The 24,192-nt window shown below is 37.2% G+C and overlaps 4 protein-coding genes across 5 annotated transcripts; 3 read left to right on the forward strand and 1 right to left on the reverse strand.

The window, feature by feature from the left end:
- The first annotated feature begins 116 nt into the window (after nt 1-116).
- Nucleotides 117-696, forward strand: LOC125230483 (ragulator complex protein LAMTOR4 homolog). 2 transcript variants are annotated; one of them, XM_048135644.1, is made up of 3 exons: nt 117-194; nt 290-428; nt 537-696. In XM_048135644.1, the coding sequence occupies exons 2-3, from the start codon at nt 295-297 to the stop codon at nt 694-696; spliced, it is 294 nt and encodes a 97-aa protein (XP_047991601.1). In that variant the 5' UTR covers nt 117-194; nt 290-294. The 2 variants fall into 2 exon arrangements, with proteins under 2 accessions (XP_047991601.1, XP_047991600.1); XM_048135643.1 differs by lacking the exon at nt 117-194 and having other exon boundaries at nt 203-428.
- A 21-nt stretch (nt 697-717) lies between these two features.
- Nucleotides 718-2,490, forward strand: LOC125230481 (protein RFT1 homolog). The gene has a single exon (XM_048135640.1). It carries the CDS (start codon nt 718-720, stop codon nt 2,401-2,403), a length of 1,686 nt encoding a protein of 561 aa, XP_047991597.1. The 3' UTR covers nt 2,404-2,490.
- Nucleotides 2,491-2,537: 47 nt separating this feature from the next.
- On the reverse strand, nt 2,538-7,462 carry LOC125230482 (vacuolar fusion protein CCZ1 homolog). Its single transcript, XM_048135641.1, has 11 exons — nt 7,242-7,462; nt 7,064-7,161; nt 6,766-6,856; nt 6,397-6,459; nt 6,101-6,226; nt 5,658-5,830; nt 5,111-5,385; nt 4,598-4,782; nt 3,627-3,712; nt 3,213-3,340; nt 2,538-2,706 (listed from the first exon to the last, which is right to left on the reverse strand). The coding sequence occupies exons 1-11, from the start codon at nt 7,311-7,313 to the stop codon at nt 2,648-2,650; spliced, it is 1,356 nt and encodes a 451-aa protein (XP_047991598.1). The 5' UTR covers nt 7,314-7,462; the 3' UTR covers nt 2,538-2,647.
- Nucleotides 7,463-7,810: 348 nt separating this feature from the next.
- Nucleotides 7,811-24,172, forward strand: LOC125230669 (EF-hand domain-containing family member C2-like). The gene is made up of 16 exons (XM_048135902.1): nt 7,811-7,930; nt 8,174-8,329; nt 13,739-13,889; nt 14,216-14,328; nt 14,443-14,532; nt 14,666-14,742; nt 14,885-15,050; nt 15,405-15,567; nt 15,873-16,053; nt 16,530-16,680; nt 16,788-16,976; nt 18,205-18,350; nt 18,438-18,554; nt 19,170-19,349; nt 23,153-23,294; nt 23,742-24,172. Exons 1-16 carry the CDS (start codon nt 7,874-7,876, stop codon nt 23,850-23,852), a joined length of 2,190 nt encoding a protein of 729 aa, XP_047991859.1. The 5' UTR covers nt 7,811-7,873; the 3' UTR covers nt 23,853-24,172.
- The last annotated feature ends 20 nt before the right edge of the window (nt 24,173-24,192 follow it).

A 24,192-nucleotide genomic window follows, 5' to 3' on the forward strand; every position in this document is an offset into this window, starting at 1 on the left:
ATATTCTAATGACCAAAAAATTAAATATATCTGTTAAAATACAGTTTCATAAGATATACAAATATGTTACTAAACAATTTTTTAAGGAGTAATTTTTGTAAAGACTCATCTGTATAGGAAATTGGAACATACCCTAAAGTAAAAAAAAACTGTCTGCCTGTCGTGTCCTCTCTACTGTCAAAAAATTGTAAAAAGTGAGTTTTAAAATTAATAACATCGTAATTTGTAGAAACAGCCTCCGTCTATATCAGTTAACGTATTGGAATAAGTAATTTGTGTAATGTTGCAGCTATAATGGACAAAATTCCAGACCAAATCGGTTACCTGGTGCTTACAGAGGACGGGGCTGTCCTCGAGTCTGGTGGGGAGCTGGAGAATGACGAGCGAGTAGCTACGATAGTAACGGACCTTATCAGCTTATCAAACAAGTTCGTTAAAATTATTTATTATGTCTTAAAATATCTGCATATATTGCTAGCCAAACCAAAAAGGCTATAGTTTGCCATGACTCACGTAATATTATTATCACATTTCAGGGTTGATCCCGTAGCGTTTTCTCCAAACGAGCAGTTCAAGAAAATATCCATTACGTACGACGACCACTGGTTCCTAATTTGTATGTCCAATAAGAAGATATATGTGGTTAAAAGAAACATATCTCTTCCTGCTAGTGAACCTAATTCAGTTGTTGTTTGACCAATTCGAAACTAATTCATCATGGGACGGAATTTACTGATGAGTAGTCTTGAGAATGCATCATTTAATATAATCTTCCAAATAATATTCCGTTGTGTAACATTCATTATCAATGCATGGGTGATTAGGAATGTTGGCCATGAGGTGTTAGGTATCATGAATGTGCGCCTCCTGCTGCTAGAGAGCACAATCTTGTTCCTCAGCAGGGAGCCATTCAATCGGGCGTGCCTTGGTCAAAAAGAAGAATTCAGCTGGCATCAAATTATTAACCAAATTTGGCTTTCTGTTCCTCTCAGCTGTGTTTTGTCATTAGTGTTTGTTTACATCTGGCTCTATGTATTACCTCTAGGCAATCCAGAATATGCCTTTCAGTATACATTTGGTTGCTGGAGTGTTGCACTGTCTTGTGTCATAGAATTGTGTTCAGCCAACATGGCATTACTTGCACAACTGTTCTGTTTTGTTAAATTAAGAGTAGCCTTAGATACTTTGCATATTTTCACAAGAACAGTCATATTTCTATCTATAATTGTATATGATAGGTCTTTAGCCTTGATTGCATTTTCATTAGCACAAGTGGGCAGCATTACAGCTGTTGCCATTTTCTATTATTTGTTTTTCTATTGGTACATTAAAAACAAACCTTTATATGCTAAAGGCGCTCTCAAGAACAGTTATGTGCCAGATAATATTTTACAAAGATTATATAAGAATGTGGATGACTTTAACTTTACATCTCTTAAAGATTTCTTACCGAAATGGTTGGGTTCTGTGAATACATCATTTAATAAGAAATTGAGTACTTTAACTGTAAGTTTTGCTAAACAGGGTGTTGTCAAACAGTTGTTGACAGAAGGTGAGAAGTATGTGATGTCTGTAAGCCCTGTCATGAGTTTTTCAGAGCAGGCAACTTATGATGTGGTTAATAATTTAGGTAGCCTGGCAGCGAGGTTCATATTTAGACCCATTGAGGACAGTAGCTACTTCTATTTTACTCAAATGGTGAGCAGAGACCTGCCACTGCACAAGCAAGACCAGCACAAGATACAGGAATCTTGTGTTGTGTTGTCTCAAGTGTGCAAGACTGTCAGTTCCATTGGGTTGATAGTGTTAGTGTTTGGTCAGAGCTATGCTCACACATTACTGTGGATGTATGGAGGAGAAGCGTTTGTTGCGAGTGGATTGCCAGTTCAATTACTTCGTAGCCACTGCCTGGCGATAGTGCTGCTAGCTATCAATGGTGTCACTGAATGCTACACATTTGCCACAATGACAAGTACACAATTGAACAGCTATAACTATTTAATGGTATTTTTTTCCATAAGTTTTTTGTTTTTATCCTACATTTTGACTTATACATTTGGACCAGTAGGTTTTATAATTTCTAATTGTATCAATATGTTTGCGAGAATCATGCATAGTATTCATTTTATAAGTAATAAATACAAAAACACTGGTTATAAGCCCTTAGACGGACTGAATGTTGGAAAAGTCTTCCTCTTGGTGTTATTTATAGCAGGGTGTGTATGCAAAATCTCGGAGAATAAATTGTTCCATGTGTCTGTCATACTACACATAGTTATTGGTGCTGTGTGTTTTGCATTAGTCCTGTTGGCCTGGGCTTACGAAAACAGACAGCTTGTTATTAAAGTGTACAAAAAAGCGGTTCAGGCAGAGGATACTAAAGAGAAAATATCAGTTGACTAACATAAGAATATTTAGTTAATTTAGAATGTAACATACTAGAGTTTTATTGTATTTATGAAATAAAGACATGTTTTATTCACATTAAAATTAGTTTCATTTGAAAATTACGTAAAGGTTTATAAAAAAAAAGTTAGTTTATGATTGAATAAATATGAGATATATTTTAAATATATTAACAATTACTTAAAGTAACAATAATATTTAATGATTATATTTGTAGTTTTCCCATTTCTAGATTTAATACTTATATAGGGTAGAAGAATATACCTTTCATTTGAACTTCGCATATTCGTTTCACCTCATCTGTGAAGAAAAAAAATAGTTTTATGAGAATAATTATATTAAATACCTACAAATTAAATATTCATAGTAAATATGAGTATTGAGTACCAATGGTACCATTAATACTTTGACTACCACAAAAAGCTGAGGACGTCATCAGAAAGTCTTGCCAAAGACGCCATAGCCGTCACCTTTGCTAATGCAATAGGAACTTACGCAACCCTTCGTAAAAGATCAATTTCGCTTAAATGGCCGCCTGGCGTCGGATCGGAGGCACAGCGTATTCCTTCGTCATTTGGCGTAAATCACACGCACACCATGATTTAAATCGAACAGCCCATAGCTTGGCAAAAAATAATAGAAATTAAAAAGTGGCAACATTATATGCCACGTTTTTTCACACCCATTGATTTGAAAGGGACGACACTACAATGTCGCTTTATAATTTCTACTCCTGTTTGTCAGACTGTACTAAAAAAATGATCATATTATATAAAACAATTAATTATTTAATTAATTTTACCGACCTGCAATTTCCTTGAGATTTGCATTCTTTTCTTGGATTATGACGTAAAATTCTCTCTCGTTTGATGACTTGCCAGTAATCCAATATTCATCAGGTGTTTTGATAATTACTTCACCGTAGTTACCAAGACTGCAACAAAACAAAATATTATTAAGACTAAGAAAGAAAACATGCCTTCAGGGCGAGGTACCTACTTCTGTAAGTAATTTGGGTTTTGGCTAAGACATGTGGTAATTCATTTATCGGAACTTAGGACCTACTTTAATATTTAGCATTTTATTTATATTTTGAAATATTTTTAAACATTACCTAATTCTATTTTTAGACTTGACAGCTCTACCATACACACCTTCACCATACACAATTTTGAGTTATATAACAAATTAACTGTAGAAACATAATTGAAAACCTTTACCTTTGTCTATCTGCATGTATGCCAGCTATAATACTTAAAACTTCTGGTTTGACAGTGGTTGAAGGTACCAACTTGTTGACTGGAGACTGAAAACGTAATATTAAATTTATGAGTATGTATATGAAAATACCTACTGTTCACCAGTGACATTGCAATAAAAGTCTGGCTTTAAAAGCAAAAGATAGAGACATGTAAGTAAAATAGACTGCATATTGTGTCCATTTTCTACAGATTTTTAATCGTCGCCTCATATCTCTCAAGAAGGACGGTTATCAAGTCGTCTGTATGTTTTTTTATTTTTTTTAATGTTTGTTCCTCGATATCTCCGTCGTTACTGGACCGATTTTGAAATTTTTTTTTTATTGAATGTATGTGTATACAGATTGGTCCCATTTTTCTCAGAACCCAGTTCTGATGATGGGATCCTGGAGAAATCGAGGGAACTCCTCAAATCTGAAAGGCATACATATGGTGATTTTTGTATTTTTAAAGGAACAGCATGAATTTACGTACGGAACAGTGACATTTGGTGCAGTGGAAGTGCTGATGACGGTCAGAACGGAACTCCTCAAATCTGAACGGCACGCTTATAGTGACTTTGGTATTTTTATAAGAACAGCATGCCCTTACGTCCAGAACAGTGACATTTGGTGCAGTGGAACTCCTGATGATGGTCAGAACGGAACTCCTCAAATCTAAACGGCACGTTTATAGTGACTTTGGTATTTTTATAAGAACAGCATGCACTTACGTCCAGAATAGTGACATTTGGTGCAGTGGAACTGTTGGTGATGGTCAGAACCGAAATACGTAATCCAACATTCGCAAGTAGCTTTCACCAGAACCCCAAGGGCGGCGGTTTTTTTTTCTTAAAAATTATTCTATTTTGTCTAGTGTCTCAATGTCTCTTTTGAGGAAAATAGAAGCGTTCTAATTTTAAATCTACATTTAGACAGAAAGTAGGTACTTACAGAAGTTTTAAAAGCCAGATTAAGTCTGTTGAAATAAACAAACTTGTTATCATTGGTCGCTATCTGTGCAGTTTGGAGCGCGTGAAGGGCGCACTGCTCACTGATAACTGAAGCGATGGATGACAGTTGGGGCCCGATGAATGCGTCCAGGGACTTGAATGTGTCTAATTCGAGGTTGGTGTTCACTGTAAAAAAGATTTAAAAAAATTTCTATGAAATAAATTTAGATTATTTGACATGTCTGGTAGTTTGAGGATGGCGTTGTCTCGTAGTCTGGGCGACCTTTTTTTATAGTAGAGGTATATAAACTGGCCCGCGGCGACCCAATTATGAGAGACTGTTGTCCTCGGGCCGGTAATTTTACTCAAAAGAATAAGGGTTGCGTTGTGGCCCGGTCGAGATTATCTAAGTCGCAATATGGTCCTGAGGTAAAAAGTTTAGCGACCCTTGCTTTACACTATACTCGTAGAATAGACTGACAATCTTAATAGTATACTTGTCATTAATACTAACCATCAACTGTAAAGCAAACTGTAGCGCTCAATGTCCTATAAATAATGAGATAATATTCCTTCTCCTCTGGCTCATCTTCAAGCAAGAGATGAACTTTAGTCAGCTGTTGCAAGTCCTCCCGGATCCTGATGCCGTCCCGTGGCATGATGAACCGGCCGTGCCTTTGAGCCGCGGCTACTGCTCCGCCTTGGAACTCCTTTTCAATTTGCTCGGGTAGAAGCTTTTGTACTAAGTACTGGTAAAGCGTAAGCATGTCGTCTGTTGAGAGTGCATTCCTGTAATGGATTTTTGATTGCAATTGTTATAAGTTACCATCATAAGGGCCCCCTACATTTAGCGTTTCGCGAGCGTAGCGTCGGGCCTACTGTATGGCAAAGCCTGACGCGACGTCGACGCGGCGTCTTTTTCCATGCAGTTGGCCCGACGCTACGCTCGCGAGACGCTAGATGTGGGGAGCCCTAACATGGAAATATGGTGGCCAAGGGAAATTAATGTTGAAATTCATTAATATTTGTGTAATTATCGTATTTGTCTTTATCTTACTCACCAAATAAGCTGCGCATTGTAAACAAATGAAATACATTTAAAATCAGGATATGTGACTTCAACCAGATCTATGAAACACAAAACTTTGAAGAAGGAATTTTTGTCCAGTGGCAGATAGCTTATTCCTTGAATTATATCGCAGATATCATTTGAGAGGCTTTTAGATGCTATATACTGAAACAAAAACATACAACGTTAGGTTTACCTATATGAAACAATGTTAAAGGAATTATTATTAAGTTCATTCTTAACAAAGTAGCAAATTAAAATAATATCTACCAAGCTACTTTTCTACTTAAAAGCAGCAAAGAATATAGAAAAACAAAATGGAAAATTTTAACATTTCACACTTTTTTGAGTTATAAACTTGTTTGACTGGCTGTTATAAAATTCTGAGAGCAAATATACTATTGTAAAGGTTAAGAGGTTGTCAAGGCAACTCACTGGTCCAAAGAACTTTTCACAAGTGGTGTAAATCTCATCAGGTGGAATGTTTTGAAATGGCCCGACAAACATTTTGAACATCTTGTAGGCTGATTTCAACAGATCAAACATAATGGATGGCTCAATCTGGAAAAATATGAGTCATTAATTCATAAATAAGATTTCATAAATATAGCTGGTTAGCTGTAATCTAAATTAAATAGAAACAACAATCAGAACTAAAATGAAAGGTAAATTTGATATTGGAGTAGATTTATTTGTATGTATTTTGAAAAATTTAAATATTTTGACCTTACCACATCTCCTCTACTTTCTCCAATGGCAGAAAGTGCTTTTGTTGTATAAGGTATTCGAACTACCTGAAATTAAAATAAAATGCACTATTACAAAATGCTACTTGGAGGATGACAGACTGGGATTAAATACAACTTGGGCAGTTGTGTAATAAAATATTTTATTATTATATATTTATTTACTTGTAATTGGTGTAGTAGAAAAATTAATTGTATATATTGATTAAGATCATCATTTGCATGTCACTTTGTGGCGAGGTAGTTGATACTCACTTTTATGTAAAACTACGTAAACCTGCATGCACACTTTCTTATGCAAATAAATGAATTATGAATTATGAAAAAAATATAGGTCAATTAAGTATATCTTACCAGAACCATCCAGTAACCTTTTTCCGGTTGATAGAAAATGTGTCTTTTGGTCTGTGTTTGCAATGCTTCACAAGGTTCTGAAGAAAATGTACTGGAACCAAAACATTGTATGTATATTACATCCAGAAAAATGAAACCACTAAAATGTAAGAAGTTTATGATAGTAAAATAATGTTGGGGGCCCTTTAATTTAATGTAACTAACATTAGTTACATTAAATTAAATTAATTTTTGATAAGTCGTCATTGTCCTTTTTTAACTAGAAAATAAAAAGTTGTATGTAGTCTTGGATACTTACGACATGAATTTGACAACTGCCTCACATAATCCAACCTGAAGCTTGCGGCCATCTCCACTCACTTGACTGGGATGAAAGAACAACACCCTTTTCAGTTCCTGTCCAAATGATAAAGAAACAGCTTTAGTTTTTATTACAAATTGCCAGCGTTCATCCAATTTTATATTATTGAACATACTTCTCCTTCCTTTGGCCCGAAACTAGAGTTAAATATAAAGAAAGAGTGAATTTTCGTTTTTACATCTATCATATTGATAGTTTTCGCTCCACGTACGGGCCGCAGTAATGATGGACAATTTTCTGTAAAAATATTACACGCACTTCTTTTGTAAAAATGTTAATTTTATTACATTAACTAATATCGTATTGTATTTTGGCATACAATACAACACAAACATAAGGCAGGCACTGACAAGTTGACAACTGCCAGTTTGACAGTGATTTGGCAGGTTGTGAATGACATTTGCTATTTGTTCTGAAACTACATTATATTAAAATTTCAGAACTATTCATTAATAAAATACCAATTAAAATACATAATGAAACTTTAACGTATTATCGTTTTTTATTTAATAATATGATCCAAACAAACTCACAAATTCACAGTGTTATACCGTTCACACGTCTTTCCGTACGGAAATTCCGTGCGACTGCGGGATCTGCGGGTAGTGAAGAGGGAAATACCCCTTAAGTGTTACCATGGTGACGAACTTGCAAGATTGTTGATTTTATGAAGTTTGTAACGCCATACAATATTTTTATACCAATTCTTATTTACTATAATACGCGATTTTAATTTATTACTAAAACATGGCTATGAGAAACCCAAGACTACCAATGTTGCCCGGCTACGGTGCTAACCCATTGGCGAGTATATTCAAATGCTTATTTGTTTTCTTTTCCGTTTTGCTAGAAGAATACACTAGATATAGATAGCTTGTAGGTACGATCTCGAGGTAGCGTGCCACACGGCCAGCCGGGAGCGCCCACTTGCTTTATAAATTTCAATGGACACTATTATACGACTATATTATAAGTATACCTACCTGTTGCCTGTGTTTCCATTTTTTTGAACACGCGCATTATATTTTACTAAGTATTTTATTACAGATTGGGAAAACCAAATTTGGAGTTCGACCAGTTTTCACATCGATCGACAAAGTTAACATGTTAGTCGACAAAGCAACTGAAGAAAACTACGTGCCCTCGCTGTACGCTCGAAAGCAAGCTCCCGAGTTACCTACTTGGATCATGTACGATAAGAACGTATGTCCATAATTATATTTTATACCGACTTAAAATTGAAATACTTCTTATATAGACAACCAAATCATGGCACTAAAAACGGCGCGAAATACAATTTATCTATGGAAATTAAACCTTCGCCCCTACATTTTCTATTAATCTTTTAGTGTTATGGTTATGGCTAGTCGATGTTTCCGCACGCGCATTCCGAAGCACTCGCTTTACCTATGAAGACAATTGGCCGGTGAGCCCTACACTTATCAAATTTGCAGCATTTTTTTTAGTGCAGTCAAGTGGAAAAATACGTATCGATTTATCCGCTCAAAAATATGTACCGAGACCTTATTCCGCCGACATAAAGTGCTATGGGACATATTTTTGATAAGTTGTACGCACCCATATTTTTGCACTTGACTGTGCCAAGATTTAGTTGACTGTCTTTCCCTTTGTAATCACAATGTCAATTTTTACATAAAAAGGAAAAAGAAAAAACAAGGTATCTCATAATGATCGTCAAACTAAAATTAAAATACAATAATGGATTACAGTCAATTTATATTACATGTCATTTCCATATACTCATTTACAGAATATAATGGATTTTCCAATAAAAAGATTTTCAATTGGCGTTCAAAAGTTTCGTCAGATGTTTCTGTTCGCAATTTCGCGGGTAGTCGTTCGTAGTATGTCGGTCCAATCACTCTCGGGTTCTTTACTGAAAGCGCCATGCGACGCGGCACTGTTCGCAATCTCCCTGTGGACCGAATTTGTTTCCCGGAAACTTCAACGCGCTTGAACATCGAGAAATTGTTTCTCACAAACATTAGTACTTGGAAGAGGTAAAGTGAGTAATGTGTCATTATACCGTTCTGTTTGAAGAGCTCCTGCACGGATGTCTAGTTTGTACTCCGGTTAGTAGTCGTACCGCTCGTTTTTGAAGGATTAAAACTCGCTTCGCATCCGTGGAGTTTCCCCAAATCAACGTCCCGTAAGATATTAGCGAGTGAAAATTTGAGAAATATACAGCCTTCAGTGCTTTTCTCGATATAAGCGGCTGAAGCTTCTTAATGGCGAAGACAGCACTACTCAACTTGTTGCATAACTTGTCAACATGGCACTTCCAGTTAAGATTCGAGTCGACCGTAAAACCCAGGAATTTGCTTTCGAAACACAATGGCATTGGACCGTTTTCAATACATGATGGTGCTTCAGTGCTACGGGCCGAAAAAATCATCACACTGGACTTCGCGACGTTCAGGAGCAAACCATTCGACGAGAACCACGCCTGAAGCTGTTCACATGCCTCACTGATTCTTTCAGCCAACTGTTCGTGATTTTGGGCCCTCACTACAACTGTCGTGTCATCCGCAAAGAGTATAGGAATGCCGCTCGTTATTGCTGAAGGCAGATCATTAATAAATAGCAAAAATAACGTATTGCCAATCGCAGAGCCCTGTGGAATACCCAAGTTGACATGACCCATAGCCGAGGTGAGTACTTTCCCATTCGTGGTCAGTTTCACCACCTGCTTACGGTCCGACAGGAATGACGTGAACAATTTAAGAGCAGAATCTGTAATACCGTACATGCTTAGTTTAGTTAACAGTAGGTCGTGGTTAATAACATCAAATGCTTTTGATAAGTCACACAGAATGCCTGCCGTCTTGTGCTTCTCATCGAGGCCTGTGATAATGTTGTCAATGATCTTGTGCGCCGCCATTGTAGTTGACCGGTTGCGTCTGTATGCGTATTGCTGATCAGTAAGTAGGGCATGTTTTTCTAGATATGTCATCAGGCTGGAGGACAGAATGGACTCCACTATTTTTGAAATAGTGGGGACGATAGTGATTGGTCGATAGTTGTTCACGTCATCCCTCTCACCCTTACCCTTGTACACAGGACAGACTCGGGTATTCTTAAGTACACTGGGGTATTTACCGCTCTGAAACATAGCATTTATTAATATTACTAACTAGCTTTTACCCGCGGCTTCGCCCGCGTAATAAAAGTATTCTTATTGAAAAGTTTACAAAAAATAAGATTTTCATTTGGATCCGTAGGTTTCTTTGTAGGTACATCTGTCCGCGATTATTTCGATTAAGGTAAAGCGGGGCAATTCTCGACTGGGGGGCCATTGTAACTGATCTATTTGCTGTACGGTCAGCCAAGAACCTTACACTGCTTTTTGGCTGACTGTACCTTACACATATTACTATTGTTTTAAAAGAAATTCTTGCAATGATTGTAGAATTGTTACACAGCGACCACAGCGTAGGTAGTAGGTACGAATATGTATGTATTTTACCTATATAAATATTTATACTGGGGAAACTTCATACAACCCACATAGCCAGTATCTCGACGCTATGGTCGGTAGGGTAAAAAGTACTTACAGAATACAGAATCATTTATTTATCCAACATAGGTGTACATAAGTTGTTACATTACATTTCAGTTCAGTTTCACTATGTGGCGCCTTACGGCATACAAATTTGAGAGCATGCATGTCAAACTATAAATTAAATTACCTACAATAATTATATTCTAACTTCCTTGCATTATCGCTTACAATTTTTTCCATTTTGCTTATACTTATTGCAAACATAAACATATAAAAGGCAAGCAAACAACGATCTTCTTACAGCACATTGAATATAATAGTTATCACGGTGCAGGATACTCGCCGATGCCTACTTACTAATCCCTTCCCACTGAGCCACCTGCATTTTACACTGCCTAGGTATCGATTGCCGGCCGATTATTCCGACCCCACTCCCTATTCTTATCCCCGTCCCTATCTCTGTCCTTGTCCCCGTCCCCGTCCCCGTCCCGTCCCTGTCCCCGTCCCTCCCCTATCCCTATCCCCGTCCCCGTCCCCTATTCCTATCCCTATTTCTATCCCTAACCCTATCTATACCTATCCTTATCCCTATACCTATCCCTATCCCTATCCCTATCCCTATCCCTATCCCTATCCCCGTCCCCGTCCCCGTCCCCGTCCCCGTCCCCGTCCCCGTCCCCGTCCCCGTCCCCGTCCCCGTCCCCGTCCCCGTCCCCGTCCCCTCCGCGTCCCCGTCCCCGTCCCCGTCCCCGTCATCCCTATCCTTATCCCTATCCCTATCCCTAACCCTAACCCTATCCCGTTCCTGTCCCTGTCCCTGTCCCTGTCCCTGTCCCTGTCCCTGTCCCTGTCCCTGTCCCTGTCCTTGCCCCTGTGAAATTATCATGCTAGGAGGTGAACTTTGAAAAATCCTTTCTTAATGCTCCTCTTATGGCTATTTTGGATATTTTAACCCTATTGCACTACAACAGGGGAGAAAATTTCTTTTCCAACTCATTAGATTTTAAAATCGTTGTATTTATCGTAATCAGCGACCCGATAAACCATAAAAACGATACCCATATTGTGTTTCTGACTTTACCCCCTTTGCACCCCTTTAGGGGTCAAATTTTCAAAAAACCTGCAACATGTATTTAGTCATATGTCTTTAGGAATCCTCCTGTGAAGTTTCGTATAAAATAGTCAAACTAATCTTGTTTCTCCATACAAACTTTGAACCCCCATTTGAGTCCCTTAGGAGGCGAATTTTGAAAAATCCTTTCTTAGTGCTCCTCTACACTATAATAGGGAACCTACGTGCCAAATTTGACATATCTAGGACCAGGGTGGCTAGCCGAATGGCACAATCGCTCACGAAACGCTTACGAAACGAAGCGCTAGTAGATATCTATCTCTATCGCGCTTGCGTATTGGCGCGACAGAGCCAGCGGCGTATCGCTTTCGTTTGGCGTCGGAGAAATGCCATTCGGCTACGGGGCCAGCGGTTTCGGCTGTGCGTTGATATGTCAGTCAGTCAGTCAATATCATCTTTTATATATATTTTTGATATTTAAACCCCATTGCACCACAACAGGGGAGAAGGTATTTCACTTCCGCCTCGTTAGATTTTAAAAACGTTGTATTTATCGTGATCAGCGACCCGATAAACCATAAAAACGATACCCATATTGATTTTTTGACTTTATCACCCCCTTTTCACCCTTTTAGGGGTTACATTTTCAAAAAACCTGAAACACGTATTCAGTCATAGTCTTAAGGAATCTTCCTGTGAAGTTTCGAATAAAATTGTCAAACTAATCTTGTTTCCCGATACAAACTTTGAACCCCCATTTGACCCCCTTAGGAGGTGAATTTTGGAAAATCCTTTCTTAGTGCTCCTCTACACTACATAAGGAACCTACGTGCCAAATTTGAAATCTCTAGGACCAGCGGTTTCGGCTGTGCGTTGATATGTCAGTCAGTCAGCTTCTTCTTTTATATATTTAGATATGTCAGCAATAATTGGCCATATACTTAAAATAATGTTTAATGACATGTCATAAACGTCAATAGTTGTGCGGGTTTTTAACATTAATTTTATTGTATTGTCCAAGTGGTCACGTGATACTACAGGGAGATTGAATTTTTGTAAAATAATATATTTGCTTAAATATTTACTGACATATCCTTTAGACATTTGCTCATCGCTATTTATAACATATTTTGTAGCTATATCAATAAAATGTGAATTAAATGTATTCGGAATTTCTTCGTAAGATAATACGGCATTTGAATCTTCTCGTTTCAATGATATGGATTGGGGCTTTGTTTTTAATCCAATCTCGTCGTTTACGACTTTCCATATTTCTTTTGATGGATTTTTACTTTGTGCTAACCTGTTTTGAATAAATGACTGCCGGGCACTTAGTGTCTCGGTTTTAATAAGTTGTGTGTAGTGGTCAATACAGTCAGATATTAACTGGTTATTAGGATATTGTCGTCTTATCTCGTGAAGATCTCTGTGCTTTTGTATATATTCGTGTAATTTGTCAGATGCCCACGGAATAGGTGATTTCTTTTTTATTCTCATTTGTTTTACTGGGAAATGTAAGTTTATATAAAATGTCAAAATATTAAATAGTTTATTAAATTTGCAGTCAATGTCAATAGTATTATCATATATAAAATCAAAATTATAATTTGAGATGTTAAAAAAGAATGAATAAATAGATTCATGATTAAATAGATTCATGATATTTTTTTTCATTCCAACCCCAACGTGTGATATATTGTTGGATAGGTATTTAAAAATGAAGAAGGGTTTTCTAAGATTGTTTTTTGATAATATTAATATTTTCGGAAATAATCGCTCATAAAGGAAAAAAAAGTGCGTCCCCCCCCTCTAACTTTTGAACCATATGTTTAAAAATTATAAAAAAAATCACAAAAGTAGAACTTTATAAATACTTTCTAGGAAAATTGTTTTGAACTTGATAGGTCCAGTAGTTTTTGAGAAAAATACGGAAAACTACGGAACCCTACACTGAGCGTGGCCCGACACGCTCTTGGCCGGTTTTTTTTCTTGATTTTGGACACTTTATTAATATCAGATACTGCGTTTCGAAGCATATTTCCAACAAACGCTGCATGAGATGCGATCTGCGTCCAGCGTGCTTCGCAAGGTGAACATATTCTTCTTCCTTGAAGATGGCACGATCAAGGTTATGGAACCACGCACGGATAACAGTGGGATGTCACAAGGTTGGTAGATATATCTGTTAATATTGAGTTACGATATTGTGCGATTTTTATGTAAACTCGCACACGGAATGCCCTGACGATTGTTGGTAGTAATAGTATGTACTAGTAGGTAGTTATTTACAGCGAATATGGTTATATTGACCATTATTTTCTCGTCCAATGGAAGAGCCCTTCCGAATCCGTGTGTGTCACCTAAGTGCTTCCCTGTAAATAAGCAGACAAAAGCAACGTTCCGTTTTAGTAGGAATATTTGAAGCTTTACTTCAGAATTTACGTGCTTTACGTATCTAGTCCTAGGTACTTATATATGTTTTATTCCATTTTAGGAACAATGATATGTAGACAACGTATCCGACTTCCGCATAGCTACGATTTGTATTACGATGTACTCGATTTGAATATTGGAAGAGAGGTCACTTTTCACGGAAAAGTTTTTAAAGTAAGTGATTTGCCACAAACGCTCCTTGTATGTAGACACACTACACTAGTTCACTTAGTGAATGGTGAAGAGATAGGTACTTATTGCTTTTGTCACAATTATTTATTATTTTAGATCGTGAATTGCGATAACTTCACTCGAGTCTTCTTAAATCGTCTTGGAATCAATGTACCAGATCCTTTAAACTGGCCGGACGCAGTTGAAGTAAGTTCCACTATTCTTGTTTTGTACTTTTTTGTAACGAATGTACTTACCTATTTAAGTTTACTTAAATGTAGTGGAAGCTAAGATTTATAATCTGTGCTAATTATAATTTTATTTTCTTAACCACATCAAGAGAACTATACCAAAAGAAAAACCACCCAAACACAGACCGTTTCGGCAATTCCTGGATTTTGACAGACAAGTTTTAAGGTAAGGCAGTAAAATAAGTACTTATATTAATATTAAGTATAGGTAGGTAGAGTAGAAGGTATAGTTTAATTTGCACTGTATATAGAGGTTATAAAACAAAATCTGTTATGATATTACCCTGTATGAAATAAATGTATTGCAGATTTTACGGCTATTGGGATGACCGAGGATCAGAATTCGGTACCATTCATACACTGGAGATACATTATTTCCTGGCCGACGACACAATCGAGATTAAAGAAAGCCTTCCTCCAAACTCGGGAACGGAAGCTGGACCAATGTTCATGAAGAGAATGCGACTGCCCAGAGTGCGTAATGCGTATCAAAAGTATCAACTGCTATAAAGCAGACTGGGGTCTAAGTAAATTCTATTGAGCTAACAGTACATCTACCTACTCATATTGTTTTAAAATATGTTTAATATGTTTGATGACTTACGTTATTTCTTGTCCCGCCTGCACGTACTTATGTAGACGGTGGGCCAGATCAAAAAATAATTATTTTCGAATCAGATCAAAAATTAGAATCGCCCTCTGGAACTTCAGCGATTACTTACTTAGGTACTTTCCTTTTAATCGACCCCATCGTTGCTACTTTCCAATTCATGATTTTTCCTTAAGGGACATGGATTATATTTTTAAATTTTAACTGTATGTTATCAGAAATTGCCAGACCACGTGGAAATGACGGGTGGGCCGCTACCGGCTTCGTATAGCCCGGCTGATTTAAGCATCGGAGCCGTCATGAATGTGTTTGGACGCAATGTTGTACTAACTGATTGTGATCCCTTTACCAAGGAATATTATCGTGTCACATATGGATTCGGTACGTATGACTTACGATAGTTGTATAGTCTGTATGTTGATTTTAGAGGACACCGATGCGATGTTATAAACCATATCGTCCCAAATCGTAGTTTGCATCCTTATTAATACGAATGCTCACAGTAGGCACAGCGTAATAGTAACGCACCCTTAAAAAAACCTTACAGTCGTGTGTTACAACCGTGCTTCGGTACGTTATACTGGGAAACTTTAGTAGGAAGCTCCGTTCCGACAAAGTTACTACGGTTCCGATAAGAAATGCTTCTGAAACGTTACGTATAACTAATGCCATATTTGGCTGTCCAGATACCTTTGTGCCCCTGGCGACACCGGGCTCTGAATCCCACTGTGTGAGCACCAGCGTCGCGGATCGTCAACTCCCACCATGGAATGGCTACGGCTCATATGCCGATTCTGCTGAGAATTGCCGCACTGTTGAGCCTAAGCCTGTGCATGGAGATTTCATGAAGTTTCTGCATAAGGATAAGTAAGTGGTTTAATTTCAGTGTAGGAATTAAAGCACCTATATGATGATACTTTGTCATATAGGTTCTATTGCAATCTTCTAGCGAAACCGCGATCTCATGTCAGAAACTACACAGGAAACTTCCAATGAATGTACCTCATTCTACGACTCTTCAGCTTCCGCACAGAATAGGTTACTTTTCATCTTAGTCAAATCAGGTTTTTTTTAAAGAACAAAACGAAAACGAATTTGAATGCAATATGCTAATGAGTTAATTATGAATCCGTGTTGAGTGACGTCACGGTCAACTCATTTACTTTATATATTTCTATCCGACTTATTAAATAAAACTTAAAAATAACTAAATTTTTTTCTTATAATTATCTGATGTTTTATTTCGTGCATGGTATAAAATATTTCATTTTAAGTACATGCAAGTTCCCTATTTGCATGCGACATATCCATCAAAGTTAGACACTTAATTGACTTAATTTTAGGGTCGGCTTCGATTCGCATAATCTTCGCTTTGCTGCTCGGCTTATTACTGACAACCCGGATGACGCAGGGCGATATTTCATTGTACAATACTTCTTAAGTGATGATACCATGGGCATTTTCGAACTAGGCGAAAGGAACTCTGGATTTAAGGTGAGCTACCATTTTGTGTGGAATGTCTTAAATATATCATTTAAGTTATTTGCCTAGTTTAAGAGGTGAATTTACTTAAGTATCTAATTCTCGTTTTTTTGTCCAAGGGTGGAAAGTTTTTCCGGCGTGACAAAATGTACCATCCAGATGTGGATTTCTTCGTACCGAATGAGCCACCTTCGTACACCGATAAGGATATGTGGATCGGCAACGAACTTGTGATCCGCAAGCACCGCTTTAGACTGATTGCTGCCGATGAGTACGCCTTGCGGTATATGGAGCTACACGCTAAGGAGGTCAGAAAATGAATAGTTATTTGTTTTACAAGGGGGCTAAACAAACTTTGCCACCGAGTGAAACACAAAATTTTTCACCACACCAACACAAACAAAATACTGACTATAAAACATCAAACTAAATCAAATCTATCAATCTAATCAATATTTATGATTCAAAATCATCATTTACACGTAAATTATACCAGCCATGCAGCTCAAGACATCAAGTTAAAATTTGTATGAAATTACTTTGCACTCTTGTGGATAAAATGCAATTTTGCTATCTGTCTTCGAATAGCAAAGTAAGCCTTTACCAGTTGGTGTGGTGAAAAATGATTTTCCCCTCACTAGCTCGGAAACACGTGTTTTGTCCTTTAATACCAGCGGGTAAAAACGCATTTTATCCACTAGTGGGTAAAGTAATTTGACTTTGAATAAAGTCAAATTAACTGCTTTAAAATTAATAAAAGTAAGTGAATCAAGTAATAAAGATGATTTACCACCTGTGGAACTACTGAAAGCAGTGATAAACGCATTTTTTGCGTTATAGTTTCCTCGCTATAGTGAGGGGAAAAGTTTTGTGTTACACTCGGGTGCAATTAATGTATTTTACTTCTCGTGTGGTAAAAAACTCGCAAGTTCAGGATTCTATTCTCGAACCACTCGCTTCGCTCGTGGTTCAACTATAGAATCCTTTCACTTGCTCGTTTTTCAATTCCACACTCGGCGTTAAAATACAACTTTGCCCCCTTGTATAACAAATAACTATTAATGTACTTAGATGTAAGTCTGATTTGGATACCTACCCATGACGCTGCATTGGTAAGCGTTACAATCTAAATATGAGGGGACTATTGTGTTTTAATCATGTTTTAATACAGCAAAACGACAGTCTTTGAAACTTTGTCGTTTGCCGTAAGGACGTTTTGACTAATAACGTCCTTATTACTGATGTGCCGACGGAAAGTTTCCAAAATTCTGAAATGTTCACATAGGAAATCTTCGGAAACTTTCCATACTTTGTATGGACAATTGTATGGATGGATACTTACCATTTCATAAATTTAAATTCCCTTTATTTTTCGTGACAGTTTTGTGAATTTTTCAAGAAAATTACCTAAGATTTTGTTGTAAAGTTTCCGCAACTTGCACATCACTAGTCCTTATGGTAACCGACACAGTGAAAAGTTTCAATAAACTTTTACACATAAGTATGTTGTTAATTTGTTAAACACGTTGCTTGTAGTATCCAATGGCGAACGTACCACTGATTATGGATAAGATTCGACGGACATTGGCAGGCAAGGAAAATGGCTACAAGGACTTTGTTGCAAAATACATGAATGCTGTCTTGCCACATAATAAAGATCTGATGACGATGCGTTGTTTCAAGTAAGGATGTAGTTTCGACCTATTTATCTAAATCTAAACACTTAATTTGTAAATAAATATATGATACTTTTCTATCTTAACTTTCAGACAAGCCCTTAAAGAAATAATGTGTGAAAAAATGACAGAACACGAATTTATAACATTAGCCCGATATTTCCGTGGTGATCCCGGGCAAGAGCCGAGCCCAAGAAGAGAAATGATTAGGTAAGAGGATAATAATCCATTCATATTCCATAATAATGATTACGAATCATTATTTTTTGTTTCCTATAATCTAGTCCACCTAGAGTATCCATGGGTGGTGACGGGTTAAAAATTTCACCACCCCCTTTCCACTCGTGTGTGATCGGTTAGCAACTTGTCACTGCAATATCACAATTTGCTTAAAAGTGGCACTGGAACTTGAACATTTTTATACATACATACATACATACAATCACGCCTGTATCCCATGAATGGGTAGGCAGAGCACATGGAACTAATCAAGTTTCAGTGCCACTCTTGGCAAATAAAGGGTTGACAGAAAACGAAACTGTGACATTTTTATGTGCTCTGCCTACCTCCTCTGGGAATACAGGCGTGAGTTAATGTATGTGTACTGTCGACTTTCCACTTTCCAGCCTCTTAACCCTTAAATGCATAGTGATGTATATAGGTATGCATCATGTATTTTTGACTGTATTGACAGCATGTCAAAATTCAAATTTGAATAAATCTTTGTCAAGGTCATGCATTTAAGGGTTAATGTACCTACTACTAATCGTGTCTTTGTTAGGTACATTGTTTTTATTTTTTTATTATAAAGAGACTTGATTATAGGTCTTTGGTATTCACGGAGCTGACGCGAGGCCTGTGGGACGATCGTGCGCGGCTGCAGGAAGGCTTGCTTCATGCCGACGAGGCCAAACTGGGAGCACTGCCAGTTCCTCGCATACGTCAGTTGCTGCGTGCGCATCGCCTGCCCATCAACACTGACCTTATGGACTGCATGCTTGGAGTGTATGTTACTTATTATATTCATTTATTATCTGGAGTGGTTAAACCAAGATGCCAAACGCTTACTTACGCTTCGTAGCGAACGAAACACAAAATCTGCCTACTAAAATGCAAGCGTGATAGATAGAAGAGGGATAGCAGCGTGAGCGTATCGTTTTGCCAAGTACTTACCGTGTACCGTACCGAGTAATATTGTATTCTCTTGAAAACGTGAAACAGAGATCACTATGAAGGCTTAAGTACCTAATAGTTTCGCACCTCTATATTTAAGTGAGAATTCGACATCTTAAGGTGGCTCGCCTAGGTTACCCGAAGCTCAGGCTGCGTTAGATGGCGTTAATCTGCAAATTACCAGTCTTATTTTTTTTGTGGAGTCGTACAGGCATTTATATACTTTCAATTATGCTTCGCGAACATTTAATATTAAAATTGACGTATTACAACAAACATTCAACTTCTCATTGTAACGTTAATCCCCTTAATGTAAATAAATTTACTATTTTACACTATTTTTAAGTACCACTCACACATACAAACAGTGTTTTTGTATTCCTTCTAGTCGATAATTTCACGCGGCGACAGCTTGTTTAAATAGCCTTGCGGTAAATACGTGCCATCGCATGATTTGCATGGAAGTACTGGGTTCGAATCCAGGACTTTTTCTCTCTTTTTTTTTTTTTTAATACTACGTCGGTGGCAAACAAGCATACGGTCCGCATGATGGAAAGCGGTCACCATAACCTATGGACGCCTGCAACTCGAAGAGTGTCGTATGCGCGTTGCCGCCCCATTAGAAACTTGTACACTCCCCTTTGCTGCGTATGCACAGCAAAAAGGAGTGTACAAGTTCAAAGGAGGGTTTGGGTTGCCGACGACTCAAAGGACAATAGACGGAACAAATTAGTTCCGTAAGTCCTCCCGTCGTCAGCACCCCGCACCCTCGTTGAGCTCTGGCAGCCTTACTCACCGGCAGGAACACAACACTATGTGACACTATTTTTTGTTTTATTATTATACATAAATGTATATGTACTCGTACAGTAGTTACTGAGCGTTTTCCACAAAAAAGATTAAAAACCTATTATCTTACATGGTAATAATTTTTGGGTTCGTTGAACTCAGAATTTCTAACATAATTATCCTAATCTGATATTTTAAAAAATTCCAAAAAGTATAGATAAATTTTAGTTTCTAAACTACGATCCGAATGATTTTTTTTTCTAATTGTTTATTTTGGATGGAGCAAGGGTATTCAAATCGCTTTTGAAATCTTAAATTAGTAAATGAAAATGCAATAGTTAACTGAGTAACGTAATGCTTTAAAAACTCAAGTGGACTTTTTTTATCTAAGGAGTGATTTCGATAAAATATTATATTTAGCGAGGGTATTAAAAGTTGTGTTTTATATCTCAACTTAATAAATAGAAAATCAAAATGACAATAAAAAAATCAATATGTTCTCTAAGATAAAATTGATACCTTCGGCTCTCCATTCTTGCTCCGTCAATAAAAAAAACGAAATTTATATCCAAAAAAATACAAAAAGTTTATAGAATCCTGGGAATCGAACGCACCTTCACGGCGTCACAGACGATTGTTCCCCAACGACGCCATTACATAACACGCTTTTACCGACGAAATTGGGCTATACATATATAATTATTTAAATATAAATAATAATGTCAAATCCATACTAATATTACAAATGGGAAAGGGTGTGTGTCTGTTTGTTTGTCCGTCTTTCACGGCAAAACCGGAGCGACGAATTGACGTGATTATTTAAGGGGATTTAGTTGAAGGGATGGAGAGTGACATAGGCTACTTTTTGTCTCTTTCTTACGCGAGCGAAGCCGCGGTCAAAAGCTAGTTTATTATAAATGGGAAAAGCTGGTTACTCTATAATCTGAAGTGGAAGAATTCGTTGTTTCACCAAAGATAATGTGTGTTTGTTTGTTTGTCCGTCTTTCACGGCCAAACGGAGCGACGGATTGACATGTTTTTTAAGTGGAGATAGTTGAAGGGATGGAGAGTGACATATGCTATTTTTGTCTCTTTCTAACGCAAGCGAAGCCGCGGGCTAAAGCTAGTACAGCACGGGAAGCATGGTCGCGCGATAGACGATAAAATATCAGGCCGTCCCTGTCGCACTATTAGTAAGTGCGATTATAGGGACGGCCAGATGTTTTATCATTTATCGCGTGACCATAATTGCCTGCCTGGACCAGATTATATTGATGATAATTTGATGATAATTATTATTTGTAACCATTTATTTAATATTGTCTTCAGTTACCGCGATAGTTACTCATGAAATAAAAACTATGAAAACGGATTAAATCGCGTATAATGAGTTTAAAATTCATCCCGATGTTTCGAACACTTTTACAGCGTTCGTGGTCAACGGGTGACTGAGGAAAAATTACAATGTGCAAAAGCTACCCATATTCTTGTATATAACCATTTAGTTGTTGAAGAAAAACATTCACACAACAATAACATAGGTCAACCAGCTCAGTAAATGCAATACATTACTAATACTATGCCCACACTTTGACCTATGTATAATGTATTATACCAGACGTGTAATATTTTATTTTATCAACAAAGGCATAATAAAGGATTGTATTGTATTTTTGTATGAAAATAAAAAATAGGAAAGCAATATAGTAATAGTCAAATATTCCATTTAAAAAATATATAAAAAAAACCGGCCAAGAGCGTGTCGGGCCACGCTCAGTGTAGGGTTCCGTAGTTTTTCGTATTTTTCTCAAAAACTACTGAACCTATCAAGTTCAAAATAATTTTCCTAGAAAGTCTTTATAAAGTTCTACTTTTGTGATTTTTTTCATATTTTTTAAACATATGGTTCAAAAGTTAGAGGGGGGGGACGCACTTTTTTTTCCTTTAGGAGCGATTATTTCCGAAAATATTAACATTATCAAAAAGCGATCTTAGTAAACCCTTATTCATTTTTAAATACCTATCCAACAATATATCACACGTTGGGGTTGGAATGAAAATAAATATCAGCCCCCACTTTACATGTAGGGGGGGTACCCTAATAAATCATTTTTTTCCATATTTTATTTTTGCACTTTGTTGGCGTGATTGATATACATATTGGTACCAAATTTCAGCTTTCTAGTGCTTACGGTTACTGAGATTAACCGCGGACGGACGGACGGACGGACGGACGGACGGACAGACAGACATGGCGAAACTATAAGGGTTCCTAGTTGACTACGGAACCCTAAAAAAGTTCAAATGATTAAAAAAAACTGCGGGATGGAACTCAGAATCACCTGCTTCATAATCGGTGCATTTGACCAAGACGCCATTTCGATTTACATTAGCAGTGCCGAAATATACGATATGTATCTTTATTGACAAAATGCGTCATTATTTCTGAGTCTGCTTGAGTTAACTAAACCAATATCTTTAATAATTACTTGTCAAGAGCCAAGTGTCACTGATGACAATGTCAATTAAAAATGCGCGAAATATGACGGCTCTGTGTCTGTACACAAAATTTGGCACGCACATTTACGTAAAATTAATAAAAAATTCACATGGATTTGTCCATGATTTCTGTATGAAACAATGTATTTCCTTCACTACCGCGACGACGGATCATGTATAGTAGATGTATGCGCATATTTTTATTTAGTTGTAGTGTGCGGTGACTAAATAAATGGTAGATGTTTTTTGTATGGAAAGCGAGCCACCTTAAGTCGTTACTTTAGTTCAAATTTAATATCCTTGCTTTTAAATCAAGCAATGCCTTATGTTATTCGTATTGTGTACAGATTGGAAAAAGATGACGACTGCAATATTCGGTACGACGATCTGATGTCGTTCCTGGACTTCCAAACACGACCCGTCTACAATCTCGCGGAGGGAGATTACCAGAAAGTTGTGCGACATGCGCCACCTGTTAAATTTACAGAGGTAAGCTTAAGTTTTTTTAAGAGTACCAACGCGATCCATATCTACGGCTGCCATGATATTTTTGGAAATATATTAACCCTAAATGCATAAAATCTTACCCCCGGATTTTTCGGGATATTTTGGTATATTGTCACTTACCCAATAGAAAAATAAAAAAAAAGAATCGGTGTTATAACACCTGGTAGGGTTAAGTGGGAGGTAAGGTGGGAAAAGATTGAAGGGCTTTTCTTGTGGGGTAAGATGAAATATGTTCCGTATAATGAAGCACCACGGGCGGCTTTCCACCTTACCCCTCAAGAAAAATCCTTCAATCTTCTCCCACCTTACCTTACCTAAATGTTTATGATGGGGTGGGGGATTCAGTGGTCAGATATTAGACCAATACAAAATCAAATTGATATTTAGTCAAACATAGCAAAAAAATTGCAATTTATTTTTTGTTTCCAGTGTAAACAGTGGGCAGATGTGGACACTCTGATTAAGGCAGGCTACGTCAATTGGAGCGCCTTCCTTTGCCAACTGAACCTCGAGCACCTTGTTAAAGATCCTCAACCTTAAAATATTACATCGGTACATATCTCATAATCGTATCCAAGTTGCATCATCACATCCCACGTAAGTGTTGGTTGACAAGTAATGCATAATTATAGGGAGGTCTGTGTTAAGGGGAAGGTCGCGTATTTTAAAAATGTTTCATTTCTCTTTATTTATTTAGTTATACTTATCTACTAAATCATTGGTTTTATTTTAAATCAAGTAATTTAATATATCCGAACTAGTTCAAAGACAGTTCAAAGAAGGCACAATGTTGAGTGAATCATGTATCCGATGGTCCCCGACCTCGAACATTGACCTTTTGTCATTAAAAATCTACTTTTTTGGGAGTCTCATTAATTCA

Source organism: Leguminivora glycinivorella, chromosome 10 (genome assembly GCF_023078275.1).
Source record: "Leguminivora glycinivorella isolate SPB_JAAS2020 chromosome 10, LegGlyc_1.1, whole genome shotgun sequence".
Taxonomy (NCBI): Eukaryota; Metazoa; Arthropoda; class Insecta; order Lepidoptera; family Tortricidae; genus Leguminivora; species Leguminivora glycinivorella.

Coding starts and splice junctions, on each gene's coding strand:
- LOC125230483 (XM_048135644.1), top strand. CDS start 295: ATGGACAAAATTCCAGACCAAATCGGTTACCTGGTGCTTACAGAGGAC. Junction 429..536: donor CTTATCAGCTTATCAAACAA/GTTCGTTAAAAT, acceptor ATCACATTTCAG/GGTTGATCCCGTAGCGTTTT.
- LOC125230481 (XM_048135640.1), top strand. CDS start 718: ATGGGACGGAATTTACTGATGAGTAGTCTTGAGAATGCATCATTTAAT.
- LOC125230482 (XM_048135641.1), bottom strand. CDS start 7,313: ATGATAGATGTAAAAACGAAAATTCACTCTTTCTTTATATTTAACTCT. Junction 6,857..7,063: donor GCAGTTGTCAAATTCATGTC/GTAAGTATCCAA, acceptor TTTTGGTTCCAG/TACATTTTCTTCAGAACCTT. Junction 5,831..6,100: donor GTGAAAAGTTCTTTGGACCA/GTGAGTTGCCTT, acceptor TTTTTGTTTCAG/TATATAGCATCTAAAAGCCT.
- LOC125230669 (XM_048135902.1), top strand. CDS start 7,874: ATGGCTATGAGAAACCCAAGACTACCAATGTTGCCCGGCTACGGTGCT. Junction 18,555..19,169: donor CCAAGAAGAGAAATGATTAG/GTAAGAGGATAA, acceptor ACTTGATTATAG/GTCTTTGGTATTCACGGAGC. Junction 19,350..23,152: donor ATGGACTGCATGCTTGGAGT/GTATGTTACTTA, acceptor TATTGTGTACAG/ATTGGAAAAAGATGACGACT.